The following is a 16927-nucleotide window of genomic DNA, read 5'->3' as shown; positions in this document are numbered from 1 at the left end:
TAATATAAATATGTTGAACATGTGCAGAGGGCTTAAAGTAAAACTGTTTTTTTCATGTATTAATTAGAAACAAGTGTTGGTTTGACTGACCAGCAGTCAGCAGGGTCACAAGGATAAAATTACATTGATTATAAACTAAAGAAAAATGTTCTAAATGACAAATCAAAGATGTTTTATGTTAAGTAACACCAGCAGACAGCAGCTTCATACATAAGTCCTGCAGCTTATTAATGAATCTGGACAGAGGCTAAAGCAGCTGATGATGGACAAACCAGCAGACAGCGGCTTCACTGCTGCTTTTATTCTCCTGTGTACTAGGGTCAGGATTACTAATTTAATCTGGATGATTCTTTAAACTTGAATCAGAGCAGTGTTAAAAAGTAAAAAGCTGGAAATCAGGCCAACAACTGCAGCGCCCCCTGGTGTCTGTATGACCTCAGTGAAGACGCTGCAAACGTGAGAAACTGTTTACAGTCGTGTAAACACTTTTAATTCAAACACTAACTAATAATATTAATAATGCATTTTGTCTGTGGGAGTTTTACAAAGAGCAGTAACTGAAACAAAAGCTAATTTCATGTACGGGAAAGTAAACAGATATAGCTCATTCGTGGTTATTGGCAATTTGATTTGCAAAAGCAGTCGACCATCACGACCATATATATAGCCTACAGGTCAAGGACATGCCTAAAGCTTATTTAGAAACCCTACCACTGAGGGAACAAATGATCTGAGATATCTGGGAAGGCACACCTCTTTCCAGACGACAAAAGTCTAAGGTCAGCATACAGAGGGTGATGTGTGTCAGCTAAAATGACCTTTGCCCTCTGAGTGGCTCTTGCTTGATAAACATCGTGAAGCTGCTGCAGGTTAGTACCAGTGTAGTGAGAAGGACAAGAAGTGATTGACACAACAAGCCACAACCCTAACCACCACCCATATTGTCAACATGTCAATTTCAGAATGAATAACGTTAGCCTGGTAAACTCGGTACCTGTGATACAAAAGGTATAAACAAAACTAGGTCATGACTCAAACAGAAGTTCCCTTAAGTTCAGATGAAGTCAGCATAATAAAATCTACATTTTACCAATTTCAAGAAAAAGAAAATTGGTCAAACCTTTACTCTTCAACTCTCTAAATCCAATAATGTTAATGTGAATGTGTGAATCAGAGTAGAATGAAAGCTCAGAGAGTTTGTAAGATAACTTAGCTGAAGGGAAGGTAAAGTCCTCTGATCCAGAAGATCCAACGTCACAGGAAACACTCTTTATGCCTGGCAACTTTCTCCCAGTACAGTTTAGGTGTAACCAGCTGATTTTACTTTGAGTTTGATACTTTGATTTCCTTTAGTTATCTGTTTCTGTTACTCTCACTTCTCCGTCTTTGCTGCTTTGGTTGATTGAGACGGTTGATCCACCTCAGGTGTGACTGATTTATCTCCTCCCCCTTCACTTCCTGTCTAAGTGGAAAAGGACTGGTTGGTCTGTAGTCGTACGTCTCTGCTACAACAGTACGTCTTTAAATTCCTGTTTTGTCTTATTGTCTTTTTTCAATGTGTGCAGCAAGTTGCTGGAGACTTTCTAAAGGACATAAGTAGGATCAACAAGTTGATCTGAAATTCTGGTCATGATATTGGCAGTGAGTACAACGAACCATATATGGTAACTACATTAATCTTGATTCTCTCCATGAAAATGAAAAATTCTGAAAGATTTCACAAAAGTAAAAAAGTCTTCTTATGTCCTACAATAACACTCTAGGGTTAAGTATTTCAATGAGTTCCCTATAAAGAGTTACATTACATAAGTAAATATAAAATCTATCATGAACATATCAGAAGTCAGCTGATAAGACAGTGTGAGTGTGACTCTGAGTCTCCCGTCCACATTATGGTCTCTCCTGGCCAGCAGACAGCAGCTCCACAGCTGACTCCTGCGGTGTGGGTGTGGCTGCACTTCAGATGCCAGAGAGATCAGCTTCTCTCCAGCGTGAACAAACAACACAAGTGAACCCAGCGAGCAGCCTGGGCCGGCAGCGTGCCACCGTGCCCAGCAGACAGCAGCTTCGCCCCGTTTGTTTGTTTTTACCACTTCCTCGTGAACCAGATAAACTCTGCCAATGTTTCACACCAGGAGGTCGTTTCAACACGTGGTTTTTAAAGTTTCCAGAGACGCTCTGAGAGTCTGTCTCCAGTCAGGTGAGGGTTAACCTCGGCTTCCTGCTGCTCAGCGGTGGAACTTGTTTCTACTTGCCTCCAGCATTTTTCCAGCCTTCAGGTTTACGACTGTGACCACGCCTCAGACAGTTGATGTGTGTCTCTGCCGTCATGTTGGTTTCCAGACTTCTCTGCAGGGTTAGAAACAAAAGACTCAACGTGGTGAGTTTAACACATTTATCTCTGTTATTCTGCTCATATAACTACACTGAAACATCTGCCACCACTGATATTACAACACTTCTTCTTCTACTCCTGAGCCATGTCTCAATGCAAACATTCAGTCTCTTTGTTTCAGCGACACAGAAAAGAGGATTTCCTCGTCAGGTTCAGACTTCATTGTGCAACAAAAGCCGAGAGAAAAACAAATCTGAGACAGGACTTAAATCATTTCTTCTTCTTCTTCTTCCTCCTCCTCAGCCCACGTGGGTCTGGTCGGCCCATGTCGTCTCCGGTTACAGCAGTCAACCTCCATCCAAAGGTAAAGTCTGTAATAGATCACAAGGATCTTGTTGAAGATGAACAGCAGGTGGAGCCGTTACTGTAGACTTCATTCAACCAGCTGTTCAACATCTGGTGTGGAATTACAACGGGGGAGAGTCTGAATTCTTCATATCTGCTGCACTAAAGAAGGAAACATCGATATGTCCAGAACCATCAGGTCCATGTTCCTGACCCTGGTCACTATGGACCCTGGTCACTATGGACCCTGGTCTCTATGGACCCTGGTCTCTATGGACCCTGGTCTCTCCATGGACCCTGGTCTCTATTGACCCTGGTCTCTATGGATAGGTCAGACTTCAGTGTCAGTAACATTGTGTCTGATTAATTTGTGATAAACTAAAACATCTTCTAGATTAGATAGTAGAAAACACCCTGACAGCAATGATATCATTCTGAACTCATTCAGCAACCCCTTGACTAGAACTGGACCAAGAGTTTAGAGAAATACCACAAAGGTTCTAGTAAAAATAGAACCAGGCCCACTCTCCATTTGGGCATCTGGAGAACCAAAGAACCCAAAGTGTTCCACATTGGGTTTTTACCTCTTGAAAGGGAATTTGGCTATAAAATACTACTGATTCCACTACAGGAGGCAACGTACACGCAATTCATACTGAGATTTCTTCAGTATGGCTCCCCATTAAAATGAGTTATCAAGGCATGTTACATATTGTTGTAAAGCAAACCTCCACTACAAGATGGCTGCATTGTGTTTATTAATACAATACAATTAACAGTTGTTGACATTGTTTTTAGGAGCTCTACATCGGACTCAGGTGGTTTTACTCTGAACTAACAATCTTATTGAAGTAAACCCCTCCCTCCCTCCCTCTCTCTCTCTCTGTCTCTCTCTCTCTCTCTCTCTCTCTCAGATGCTTCAGTTCGTTACAGCTTCGGTCGCCCGGTCCTCTCTCTGCGTCTACCTGCAGGTCAGGAGTGTCGTTTCACTCTGACGCCCATGTTGACCACGGTGGGCGACCTCCTACGAGACATCGCAGCCAAAGACTCGGAGGTGAAGACGACAGCGCTGCTCAACACGGGTGAGACACACAAAATTGCACGATATACACAATATACACAACAACAACACACAACGTCTCATCCGGTCTCATTTTGTCTTGTCTCATAGATGGACAGAGAATCTCTTCCTGCACTTTAATGGAAACAGTTTTAAACAAAGACTTCCTGCTCATGGTCGACGACATCACCTACAACGTTCGCTCACTCGGGCAAGGTAAGACCCGCCTACGTCTCCATGGAAACCAGTTCATGTAATGTTCACGTGTTAACACAACGTCCTCTGTCAGGGTCGTCCCACGAACACGTGCTGGGTCTGGATGACATGAAGTACCTGGTCCACCTGCTTCACTCGGCTCTGAGTCGTCCTCAGCAGCTTCACGTCCAACACGCCGAGCTGCTGCACAGGAAGGAGAAGCTGAAGCAGCAGCTGCATCCGCTGGAAGTGGTAAACCACGTCCTTCTGTCCCACAATGCACCTCACCTTCCACGAGCCAGTACCCCACCAATGTCTCTTATTGTATGTTTAAACCCAATGAGCACAGGTGAGAGTCCGGATGGCGCAGGAGGCGGAGACTAAGGCTTCAATGCTGGGGTGGATGGGGCTTGCTTACCTGTCTCTGCAGGGAGGATTCCTGGGATACCTCACCTGGTGAGAAACTGAGCTCAAGTGACTTCTTATAACAGGTGTGTGTGTGTTATTACAGGTGTGTGTGTGTGTTATTACAGGTGTGTGTGTGTTATTACAGGTGTGTGTGTGTTACAACAGGTGTGTGTGTGTTATTACAGGTGTGTGTATGTTATTACAGGTGTGTGTGTGTTATTACAGGTGTTGGTATGTTATTACAGGTGTGTGTATGTTATTACAGGTGTGTGTGTGTTATTACAGGTGTTGGTATGTTATTACAGGTGTGTGTATGTTATTACAGGTGTGTGTGTGTTATTACAGGTGTGTGTATGTTATTACAGGTGTGTGTGTGTTATTACAGGTGTTGGTATGTTATTACAGGTGTGTGTGTGTTACAACAGGTGTGTGTGTGTGTGTTACAACAGGTGTGTGTGTGTGTATTATAACAGGTGTGTGTTACAACAGGTGTGTGTATGTTACAACAGGTGTGTGTATGTTATTACAGGTGTGTGTGTGTTATTACAGGTGTGTGTATGTTACAACAGGTGTGTGTATGTTATTACAGGTGTGTGTGTGTTATTACAGGTGTGTGTGTGTTATAACAGGTGTGTGTATGTTATAACAGGTGTGTGTATGTTATTACAGGTGTGTGTATGTTATTACAGATGTGTGTATGTTACAACAGGTGTGTGTATGTTATTACAGGTGTGTGTATGTTATTACAGGTGTGTGTGTGTTATAACAGGTGTGTGTATGTTATTACAGGTGTGTGTGTGTTACAACAGGTGTGTGTATGTTATTAGAGGTGTGTGTATGTTATTAGAGGTGTTGGTATGTTATTACAGGTGTTAGTGTGTTAAAACATGCGTGTGTATGTTATTACAGGTGTGTGTATGTTATAACAGGTGTGTGTATGTTATAACAGGTGTGTGTATGTTATTACAGGTGTGTGTATGTTATAACAGGTGTGTGTGTGTTATAACAGGTGTGTGTGTGTTATAACAGGTGTGTGTATGTTATTACAGGTGTGTGTGTGTTATAACACGTGTGTGTATGTTATTACAGGTGTGTGTGTGTTATAACAGGTGTGTGTATGTTATAACAGGTGTGTGTATGTTATTACAAGTGTGTGTATGTTATTACAGGTGTGTGTGTGTTATAACAGGTGTTGGTATGTTATTACAGGTGTATGTTATAACAGGTGTGTGTATGTTATTACAGGTGTGTGTGTGTGTTATTACAGGTGTGTGTATGTTATAACAGGTGTGTGTGTGTTATGACAGGTGTGTGTGTATGTTATTACAGGTGTGTGTGCGTGTTATTACAGGTGTGTGTATGGTATTACAGGTGTGTGTGTGTTATAACAGGTGTGTGTGTTATTACAGGTGTTTGTGTGTTAAAACATGCGTGTGTATGTTATTACAGATGTGTGTATGTTATTACAGGTGTGTGTGTGTTATAACAGGTGCTGGTATGTTATTACAGGTGTGTGTGTGTGTTATAACAGGTGTGTGTGTGTTATAACAGGAATGTGTTTGCCTGGGACATCATGGAGCCCGTCACCCTTTTCATCTCCTACACCACCAGCATGATGTTCTTTGGCTACTACATCCTCACAAAACAGGTAAACCCCCTGGACGTGTCTCATCTCATCTCAACGTTGTCTCGTCTTAACTTTGTCTTATCGTCTTATTTTAACTTTATGCTACTACGTCTAATCGAATCTTATCTCATTTTTATTCATCTTGATAAACTTTGTTTTATCTCAACTTCATCTCGTCTTAATCCTGTTTTATCCAATCTCGGTTTACCTCATCTCATTTAATTTTATTTCATTTCATCTTAATAAACTTTGTTTCGTCAGCTTTAACTCATCTCATCTCAACTTTATTTTATCTCATCTTATTTCATTTCATCCCATCCTATCTTAATAAACTTTATTTTATCCTAACTTTATCTTAACTTTATTTCATATCTCATTTCAACTCATGTCACATCTATTTTATCTCGTCTCATCTCATGTCAACATTGTCTGTTCTTCGCTTGGTCTTTTCTTAATTTATCTTATTACATCATTTCATCTCATCCTATCTTAATAAAAAAATTTTCCTAACTACATCTCAACTTGATTTTATCTCATTTCATCTCACGTCTCATCTTTTTTATTTCACCTCGTCGTCCGTGGGTTTGTGTGTTTTCAGGACTTTATCTGCCCGGATGTGAGGGATCGTCAGTTCCTCCACTTCTTCCACAAGAAAGCCTCAAAGCAGAAGTTTGACGTTGAAAAATACAACGAGCTCAGAGAAGAGCTGGTGAAGGTAACGATGCGAACGGCTCTGCCCCGGGACAGCGTCTGGCTGAGGAACAGATATTTTAAGGTTGTGTTTGTCGTTTTCAGGTGGAGGCCGATCTCAGGAGGCTGAGAGGCGTCATTCAGCTTCAGCTACCGGTCGATCAGATTCAGAGAGACGTCTGACAATTACCACATTAAATATCATGGTTTTTGGTTTTTTATTGCCACTGAGTGATGTTTCTGTTAAATTTAAATAAATTTGTTCTTAACCTGGGTCTCTTGTAATTTTTCTTATTCTATTTATTCATAAATATTTAGTTTTAGGTTGCAACAAGTAAAAAAAAAAGGAAATTTTTATTATTTTATAAACTTCAAAAATGTTTAAAATTGCTGTAAAAGAAACTGTAGCAACATTAAAGTGTGAAGTAGCAGAAAAGATGATTTATATATTTAAACAAATAAGATATATATATATATATTGACGGCTTTATATAATATGAGAATATTTCTATCCACACAGACATGAAACAAATATTTTGGTACTTCACTGGAAACAAAGAAATATTCTCACACCGGTACGAACGAGGAATTTGAGTTTTAATGAAAGTGTCCATCGTGACAAACCGAAATGATTCGACAGATGTTTGTTGTGTTTTTATCTCATCAGGAGTTGAACTTGGTGATCGCAGGCCAACCAGTGTGAAGTCGAATCCACTCGAAGTAATGAGCGACCTGGAGACAAGGAAACGAGGAGCTGATGTTATAACAGGGTGTCGTCGGCGTATAGTCGAATTCTCACCATACAACCAGAAAAACTGTGGATCAGTTCATAAATACATGTAAACCAACTTAGAGCTAGTAGCTGAATTACTTCATATTTGAGTTTACTTTCTCATCTTTTTGACATTGCACGTCTAATGTTTTATTTCAAGGGTGGTTTCTGTCATTTTCGGTAGTTAATATAATGTTCATGAATGTTCAAGTGTCAATTCTTTGGATAAGTTTCATTTTAGTCACAGTTTTCCCCGGGAAAATAGCGTCAGTTTGGCCAATGAGAGGAAGTGGAGACATATTGTCCATATTTATATACAGTCTATGGTGTGAACAGTACGTATCATTTCTATTATATATTAATATTCTCAGGTGTGCTTCCTACCTGTGTGTAAACTCCAGGGAAGCCCGGCTGTCCACACCTCTCGCCCCAGCTGACGACGCCCCACAGGTAAGAGACCCCCAGCTCGTCCTCACAGACCAGAGGACCGCCGCTGTCACCTTGACACGAGTCCACGTTGCCTTCCAGGTCACCTGAACACACGGACGCATTCACACCTGATCTACGTCCACGCCGCAGCGTGTCGGAGTGCGTTCGGATCACCCACCTGCACACATCATGCCCGGCTTGAAGCGATGTCCGTAGAATCTTTCGCAATTGTCGATGAGGGACACGTTGGCCCAGAGCAACACCTGAGCTGCTTTGCCAGCTGTGGAAAAATTATAAATTCATGTCACCTTTTCATCAGAATAATGTAGTTTTCTACTGTACTACTGTAACTTTTTGATCAACTTCTTGTTAGACCAACTTTAAAATGTGAGTCTCAACCACTACTCAGTTGATGTCTTGAGGTTTTCCAGATATTAGGACCTTGTTGGTGTGCATACCCTCTGTTCGTCCCCACCCGGAGATGCTGCAGGTGTGTCCAGGCTGGAACAGCTGAGTGGACCAGGGGACGCAGACTGCGCTGATGGCCGGGTTATCCTCCAGACATTCTTCCTTGAACGGCAGCTTCTCCAGTTTCACCAGCGCGATGTCGTTCTCGTACGTGGCGGCGAGGTAGCTGCGGGACGTCGAGAGTGTACCGTTAAAGTTAAAGGTTTCCGTGAAACAGCTCGGGTCAAAGGTCAGGTGGGACCGTACTCCGGGTGGATGATGATCTCCTCGACAGGAACGATGTCCGTCGTGTCCTGAGCTCGATTCTTCTTCCAGATGGAAAACTTGACTCTGAATGCAGATGGTTTGGTCCTGTCAGAGAAATGAAATCAGTCAACGATGCCGTCAGATCTACACGGACACGGAAGGTTCAGCTAAAGCTAAAACAGTATGTACCATTTATTTTTTGCTGTAAACTACACTGTAGAACTTTGATGGTTGTATTGTACTGTGGAGGTTTGGATAATTTGCTATAATACGTGTTTTTCCAGGCTGTTCATTTCTGCTGCTTAGTTTTTTACATGGGAGTCAATGGAGGGTTGACTCACTGCTGGAAACTCTAGTGGACGTTAGAGGAACTACATCACATTTTATCTGTACAGGTGAGTCACTCCTACCTGACGCAGTGAGCAGCGGTGACCACCCAGCAGCCTCCGATGTACGCTCCTCCACAGTCAATGCGCCTGTTTTCCTCCAGAGCAACCTGCCACTGGATCTGAGTCTGAAGAAGAAGAAGAAGAAGAAGAAGAAGAAGAAATAGCAACAAACGGTTTTATTTCATCCAGCGTAAAAGAGTCTCTTTGGTGTAACAAACATATTCCACTTGATCCCACCAGTGGCCAACGATGAAATCAGCCTGGTAACCACGGCAACACGTTTAGAAATGATGATAACAAATAAATGGAGCAGCTTCATTCAGACCTCTCATCAATTTCTAACTACATCAGTCCATCTCTAAGTCCCTGTGTCTCCACCTGGTCTTAATCTAAATGTGTCTTCACATGCGTCCCCAGCCAGCACTTGAGATCTGATCTCAGTTTGTGTGTCTGTAAATCAGCAGCGCCATCATGTGGTCAGTAGAATATTGTAGCAGCTGCTGTCTCTAATGGATCTCTACCTACCGCTGGATCAGAACCATCAACAGCTGCTTGTTGACTTGGAGACATGATCCAGATGTTGGAACAAGATGGAAAGACTCTCACATGTTAAGATCTGATTTATTTAAGGAAGGAAGGAAGGAAAGGAAAGAAGGAAAGAAGGAAAGAAGGAAGGAAGAAAGACAAGGACAGAAGGAAGGACAGAGGGATGTAATGTCAAGGTTGAGAAACAAACATCTGATGATAAAGGAAGAGCAAGACTCCAGAAGTTATTGAGGAAATAATCACTTCAGCCCTGTTGAGTAGGTGGTCTTTAATGTGACCCAGGACTCATTGTGTGTTCACACTACCAAAGGAAGGAGGTCACATGCGTCCCAGACCACCTTCCCAGACCACCTCCACATGTGGACTGACACCAGATCAGTGTTCACACCTGGACCTGTTTAACCTGGACTCTAGAGACCAGATCAGTGTTCACACCTGGACCTGTTTAACCTGGACACTAGAGACCAGATCAGTGTTCACACCTGGACCTGTTTAACCTGGACTCTAGAGATCAGATCATTGTTCACACCTGGAGCTGTTTAACCTGGACTCTAGAGACCAGATCAGTGTTCACACCTGGACCTGTTTAACCTGGACACTAGAGACCAGATCAGTGTTCACACCTGGACCTGTTTAACCTGGACTCTAGAGACCAGATCAGTGTTCACACCTGGACCTGTTTAACCTGGACACTAGAGACCAGATCAGTGTTCACACCTGGACCTGTTTAACCTGGACTCTAGAGATCAGATCATTGTTCACACCTGGAGCTGTTTAACCTGGACTCTAGAGACCAGATCAGTGTTCACACCTGGACCTGTTTAACCTGGACACTAGAGACCAGATCAGTGTTCACACCTGGACCTGTTTAACCTGGACACTAGAGACCAGATCAGTGTTCACACCTGGACCTGTTTAACCTGGACTCTAGAGATCAGATCATTGTTCACACCTGGACCTGTTTAACCTGGACACTAGAGACCAGATCAGTGTTCACACCTGGAGCTGTTTAACCTGGACTCTAGAGATCAGATCATTGTTCACACCTGGAGCTGTTTAACCTGGACTCTAGAGACCAGATCAACTGTGAACAGGACCTAACTCACTGGATTTGCCGCGACTCCTCCCACCACCCTCTTGACTCTCCTTCCTCGCAGCTCCTCCTCCGTATCGTCCACCGTGGTCGCGTTGGGAATCCCACAGTACAGCTGAGACTCCAGGTGCTTCCTGCCGGCCGTTATCTCTGCACAGACATGAGAGAGATGTTGATTGGAGATGATCCTGTGATCTTATGAAGAACCTGGAGGCAGCTTCTAGTTCACCCCAAAGCCGTTGGATGATGTTAGCATCACTTCTGTTAAAGCTACGTACCAGTTTTGGGAGAGATGAACTCTGAAATAAAGATTAAAACAAAAAAAACTTATTATCATCACCACCAGTTTCCAGGTAAATCTTCAACACATGTCGGTGTGATCATGTCGGTTACCTTGAGCTGCGCGGTTCACCTGAGTTCGTTCTGTAGAAAACAGAAATGTATCAGTATGACGACTCAAACAAACAGATGGCAGTGAAACGTCATTCATGTCAGTTATCGGATCGTGAAAAACAAAACACATGAAGCAACCACAAACATCTATTTCCCAAAGTCCACCTGTTTTACAGTTATTTCCGGTTCATAATCATCGTGAGGATTATTCTTGATTCTGCATCTTTTTACGAAAAGAAAAGAAAATCCAACACAAACGTTTCTGAGCTTTTAACATGGAGGTCTATGGGTATGGAGCATAGACTGTATATAAATATGGACAAACGTCTCCACTTCCTCTCATTGACCAAACTGACGCTATTTTCCTGTGATACGGGCGGCGCCATTTTGTGAGATTGGAGACAGAGTCTGATCATTATGGTCAGAGGGCGGAGCCACGTGGAGCCGTGATATTGAAGCCCCGCCCACACTTCCTCCAGACTCACTCACATTTTAGTTTAATTAATACTACGCTCTGCTCTACCTCCACCTGTTTCAAGGAGATGTTGGATTTATGGAGAGGTTGGCATGGCAACTGGTGGTCACCATTATGTCACATCCTGTTTCTATAGCGTCAAATAACGAACTAAAACAAAACAACTGACACTTGAACATTCATCAACATTATATTAACTACCTAAAATGACAGAAACCATCCTTGAAAAACTTTATTTGACGTCTATTTTAGTGTTTTAGTTTGGCCCAAGTCCCGCCCACTAACATGGAGGAGGTGGAGCTTATGACCTATAGTGCAGCCAGTCACTAGGGGGAGCTCTACTTGCTTTAGCTTCACTTCAGATGAATGGGCTGTTCCACCGTCCATATTTATACTATCTGTGGTATTTACTCACTGTTGGATACTGCCTCTAGTGGACATTAAAGGAACTGCAGTTTTTGGAGCTTGAGCCCTGGAAGTTGTTGCTTGGTCCAAACAAGAATCAACCTATTGCTTTATTTTTATTTTTTATTTTTTAGTGAAAAGTAATTTGAAAATGTTTGAGTGTCTTACGTTGTGCGGACTTCTTGTGCTTCTCTATTTCGTCTTCGCCATCCAGACAGTCGAGCTGTCCGTCGCCAAGTGCTTCCTCGTGAATACAGATGCCCGTCTTGCAGCGGAAAGCGCCTTCCCTGCATTCTGGTGGACACAATAGTTGACACAGTGAAAAGATGGGACACGAGGGGCGGCGGTCAATGTGTCCGTTTGTGTTGCGCTCGCTTTACTTTTGCAGCACATCTCATCGCTCCGGTCGCCACAATCGTCGACTCCGTTGCACGTCTGGTTCAGGGAGATACACTTTGAGTTCGCACAGACGAAGTCGCAGTCATTTCCTTTGAAGACAGATAAAAAGAAGAAACTTTAAATGGTATTTTAATGATATTTGTTTGGACAGCAGTCAGTTAACAAACACTTCACCAAATGTCCTGTGGTACCGGAGAGAAGGAGAATGAATCCAATGAAATGCCGGCTATCATGTTTTTACATGAACTAGTATATTGACTGTTTGCTACGACTAGATGGCAGACAAAAGTGTCACATGAGCACATTTACCTTCTGCTGCTTGTGATGGATTGTAACAGGTTGCAGCTGCAACCTCCCCGTTTCCAATTTCCTCCTTGTTGTAGATCACACATTCAGCGAGAGACATCTCGTAACCTTGACAGCGGACGCTTACACATTCGCGTGGTAAATTCGTGACTCTCAGGGAGCTGTACGACACGGAATCAGCCGACGCTGCACCTCTGTAAAGAAGAGTGTCTTTAACTGTAGTTTGTTGTTTAATTCTGATGTTCTTTACACACTGAGTATGTTGTAAATGTGCATCATGTAAATATATGTGCTCTCACAGTGGATGCCCTGTCTCCTTGCAGAACACATTGGCGGCCGCCATGTCCCACAGCTTTTGACACACCAGTAAGTCCTCCCCACCTCCCGTGCTACTGGGAATAAAGAGCTTGGCGACTCCTGTCTTTCTTACTACTGAACTTTTAAATTTCTCTACAGTGAAAGAAAAATAAGGGAAACGTTAATCATAAGAAAGAATACAAAATAAATAAATAAATAAAATCACACGGCCATGGATGGATTTGTGAAATCAAACCTTCTCCACAATCTTCCCCAAAGTGGGACATGATGGGTTCTCTTTTCCGACATGAGAGGGCCATCGCCTGGAAAATAGATCAACACTATGCTGTAATGATGAAGTTGTCTACAACCAGCAACAAGGATTTTTAAAAACGAGACGGGTCTTTATATTTAAAAGGTTCTGATTTGGGACACATTCCTATTAGTTACCTGGCAGTAGGACCGGTAGTTCCTTCTTTCTTTGCCACAAACCTGGGTCACATTTTCAGTAGGACACAAATAGGGTGGCTTACATGAGCATTGCCCGTCAATGCAACGCTCCCATGGAGGACAAAACACCAGGTTACATGATGCACGAGTCCAGCTGATAAATCCAAACAAACAGATCTTTGGCTAATCTTTAGAGCAAACAGAGAAAACCGAACATTTTAAGATCCTTTATCAACAGAGACAACAAATCAATTGGCCATATTATTAACTGAGCACAGTGGTTCCACCTCTACATCACTGACTGCTGCTGAGGAACAACTAATCAAAGCTGTAATTAAAATGTGATGGGAAAATGGCCTCAGAGAACTTTCTTTGATAACAGAACCCAATGTCCACCTACACGACACTCCTTTGAAGACAACATTATGTCCACATTTTGTCCAGAGATGACAAATGGTTTGACAGTTTGAAGGACTATTAAAGGGAGACTCTTCCTGCCATCGATTTACAACACAGTCGTCCTTGGTTGTCCTTGGTTTTTTTGGATAGCCCCAAAATTTGTCCTTGTTTTTTTTGGATAGCCCCAAATTTCTTTACCACTGTTCACACCGTGAGGCTAGTGTCTCTGGACATTAAGAGGTTGTTATCGTAGGTATGTCCGTGAAGGTTCTCAGTCATCCAGGTCATGGTTTATCTTAAAAAGTAGCTGAAACAAGGACAACTGGACTTGTAGAGTTTCTAGAAGACATTTCATCCAAGTCTTCAGGTCTAAAGGACTGGTGGGGGAGTTGGGGTTTAAATAGGAACATCTCTGGGTGTTGTCCATCAGAAACTCACATGACTAGAGTCCGTTAATGGCTCGATACTTACTTGTCGTTGGAGAAAACTGTTTGGCCCTGTCCTCTTTCTCCAATGAATGGTCCTCTAATGACCCAGTATCAGTCAGAGGCTCCAGACTCAAGGTGTGAAACTGTGAGACAGAAGTTAATACTGTGTTGTAGACTGGCAGATTATATCTCAGTTCACCCCATAGACTGTATATAAACATGGACTTCACGTCTCCACTTCCTTGCGTTGCCCAAACTGATGCTATTTTCCCGAGGATACGGGCGGCGCCAGCTTGTGAGTTTGGAGCCAGAGTCTGATCAGTACGGTCTGAGGGTGGAGCCAACCTATTTTTTTAATATTTTTATTACAACTCTCACGGTCCCACAGGCCTTCTTTACGGTTGGCATTGCAACTGGTAGTCGCCATTTTGTCACATCCTGTTTCTATAGTATCAAATAACTAACTAAAACGACAGTTATCCAAAAAATGGACACTTGAACAGCTTCTTTAAATCCTCTACAAAAACCGTCTGTCTTCTCTGGCTAAAATGTGGAGGTTGTTATCTTCAAAGGAGTGTCCTTTGTCCTTCACGTGTAGGGAGACAGCTGAATTGTTTTCTAAAGGGTTGTTTTGTTTACCCCAATGAACAAGTCTGTTCATTCCACACTGCACTGAACAGCATAAACTACATATCTCTGTTTTTGGGTGTTTTGTCTTTGAGGCGAACAAGTTTCTGCCTCAATGTGTTGTTGGGTTTGAAATGAACAAGGATTCTGTGTTTCCAGGTTGTTATGGTGCCATTCATTGGAAACAGGATCAAGACAGGTTCCTTCAGTTACATATACGTATCTGGATGAAACGTCTTCAAGAAACTCTATAAGTCCAGTTGAACTTGTTTTAGCTACATTTTTTGGATCTACCGTGACCTGGATGACTTGTCATCCATCAGAAACTCATTGTGTTTCTGTCAAGCAACGTGATCCAATGGAAGTGAAAATAAAACCGCAAACCTTTTGTCCAGACATTCGCGTGGACCCAGAAACTCGTCTATCTCCGGCGTTGTGGGAGCAGGGCTTGTGGGAGCAGGGCTTGTTGCCAACGTGGTGGTGGCAGCTGTGGTTAGAGACTTCTGGTGTATGACTGATGGCGCCTCTTGTTCTGGTGGACTCCACTGAAGGAGACAGTCCAGTAACAAATCCAATAAAAACAGAACAAACTGCTGAATTAGAACCAGATCAGTTAAAAATGTTGAGTTCATCTCTCAACCATAAAATCTCTTTTTATCTCTGAGGTGGAGCGGTCGGTCGTTACAGGGTCAAAAACCTTTAAGGAGAGCGTCCAGATGCAACACAGTGAAAGATTAAAGCGGAAAAAGGGGTGTGTCCAAGTTTTAATAACAGAAATTTTAGTCTGACGGCTCCAGACGTTTATAAAATGAATGAAAAGTGTCTTTCTGTGAGAAAGAAAGACCAAAGAAACTGTCCAGTATCTTTTTCAATATGAATGAGGTGTAAAATGAACACAAACTACCTTTCTCCCCGTCAGCCATGTTGTATTGTTTACTTTTGGTGTCGCAAGTTTGAGGAAAAGTCTTCCAGATCAGAATCCAGGTCAGGGATTTCAACATCAAACACTAAAAATATAAATCTCCTAAAATAACACAGTGTTTGAAAGAAAAGAAAAACAGACTCACCAATTCTGAACCAACGAAGAGAAGAAACAGCAACAGTAAAGAGAGTTTATATCTCATCATGACAAAATAAAGAACACAACTGGACAAAAAGTTTAGACCAAAAAAAAAAATAAAAAAAGTCTTAGGCCAAATAAAACATCTTTGGTAATGAAGCTGCAGATACAGAGGCAGGTCGTATTCTGGTGGTGAAGCGACTGAGAGTCTTGATATCTCCTCTGGTGTAGTCGTCAATCATTCATCAGCCTGACTCATCAGTGTGGACACACGAGTACACCGTCGATTGATCGTGTACTGTAATGTCACACAACAATCAATGAGGAGTTGGGTGGAGGTGGGGGAGGTGCACGCGGAAAATCTTAGGTTGCAGTAGCAACACAAATATGTGGGCGGTGCTGCAGCTGAAAGTCACGGTTTGTTTGTCCAGATCAGACCGACAACAACCTCAGCTTTAAACCTCGAAGTTCACTTGTAAACTACCTTGTTTATAAGTTGCTAATAGTTTTGAGACCTTACATTTGCATGAGCCGGACGCATCCATTTCCAGTTGTAGACGTCTGCAAACTGGAGGTCTCTGCAGAAAAGGTTAAAGGTTCTTTCCTGTTTCTGTTTACATGCAGCATACAATATAAAACAGGGCAGACAGTCGAGCAGAAAAGACGAACTCAGCTCTAAGATTCTGACCCAAAAGTCTGAAAGTGTATTAAAGGAGAAACTGTTCTCGAATTTGAAGGAAACAGCAGCAGCCTCGTATATATAAACCATGTTTCATCTGCCACAGTCAGAAAAATGAGAAGTAACTGAGACATGATCAATGTTATTAGTAACATCTGGGTCAAAATGCGTAAATGTCGGGAAAGCTGCGACCCCAAAAACAGAAAATAGATGGATGGAAGCACAAATAAGTTAATGTTTTACACTGAATAAATAAAAGAGAAGTTTCAAAATCACTGTGTGCTAAGAGTCAGACTGAGGCCGGCATTACTCTGCAGCCGGAAGGACTCTCCAAAACATTCACTATATCCTAATTTTTTAGAGATTTTGTTTATAGACTTTACAAAAGTCGGAGTCTGAAACCGAA

General features: G+C 42.4%; 2 protein-coding genes across 2 annotated transcripts; one reads left to right on the top strand and one right to left on the bottom strand.

The window, feature by feature from the left end:
• Window positions 1–1784: 1784 nt before the first annotated feature.
• Window positions 1785–6934, top strand: LOC311497497 (calcium uniporter protein, mitochondrial-like). The gene is made up of 9 exons (XM_084557818.1): window positions 1785–2380; window positions 2639–2699; window positions 3595–3762; window positions 3852–3956; window positions 4030–4187; window positions 4285–4391; window positions 5895–5991; window positions 6569–6685; window positions 6766–6934. Exons 1-9 carry the CDS (start codon window positions 2312–2314, stop codon window positions 6841–6843), a joined length of 960 nt encoding a protein of 319 aa, XP_084413944.1. The 5' UTR covers window positions 1785–2311; the 3' UTR covers window positions 6844–6934.
• A 389-nt stretch (window positions 6935–7323) lies between these two features.
• Window positions 7324–16465, bottom strand: cfi (complement factor I; the record flags this gene model as incomplete). The annotated part of the gene is made up of 16 exons (XM_084574948.1): window positions 15850–16465; window positions 15167–15327; window positions 13329–13482; window positions 13135–13201; window positions 12881–13031; window positions 12585–12775; window positions 12257–12364; window positions 12045–12170; window positions 10882–10902; window positions 10617–10753; window positions 8986–9089; window positions 8576–8680; window positions 8320–8495; window positions 8040–8141; window positions 7817–7965; window positions 7324–7392 (listed from the first exon to the last, which is right to left on the bottom strand). Exons 1-16 carry the CDS (start codon window positions 15907–15909, stop codon window positions 7324–7326), a joined length of 1881 nt encoding a protein of 626 aa, XP_084431074.1. The 5' UTR covers window positions 15910–16465.
• Between the last annotated feature and the right edge of the window lie 462 nt (window positions 16466–16927).

This window comes from Chelon labrosus (genome assembly GCF_963514085.1).
Source record: "Chelon labrosus genome assembly, chromosome: 1".
NCBI classification, from domain to species: Eukaryota; Metazoa; Chordata; class Actinopteri; order Mugiliformes; family Mugilidae; genus Chelon; species Chelon labrosus.
The sequence above is the reverse complement of the archived record's forward strand: the minus strand, read 5'-3'. Positions and strand labels throughout refer to the sequence as shown.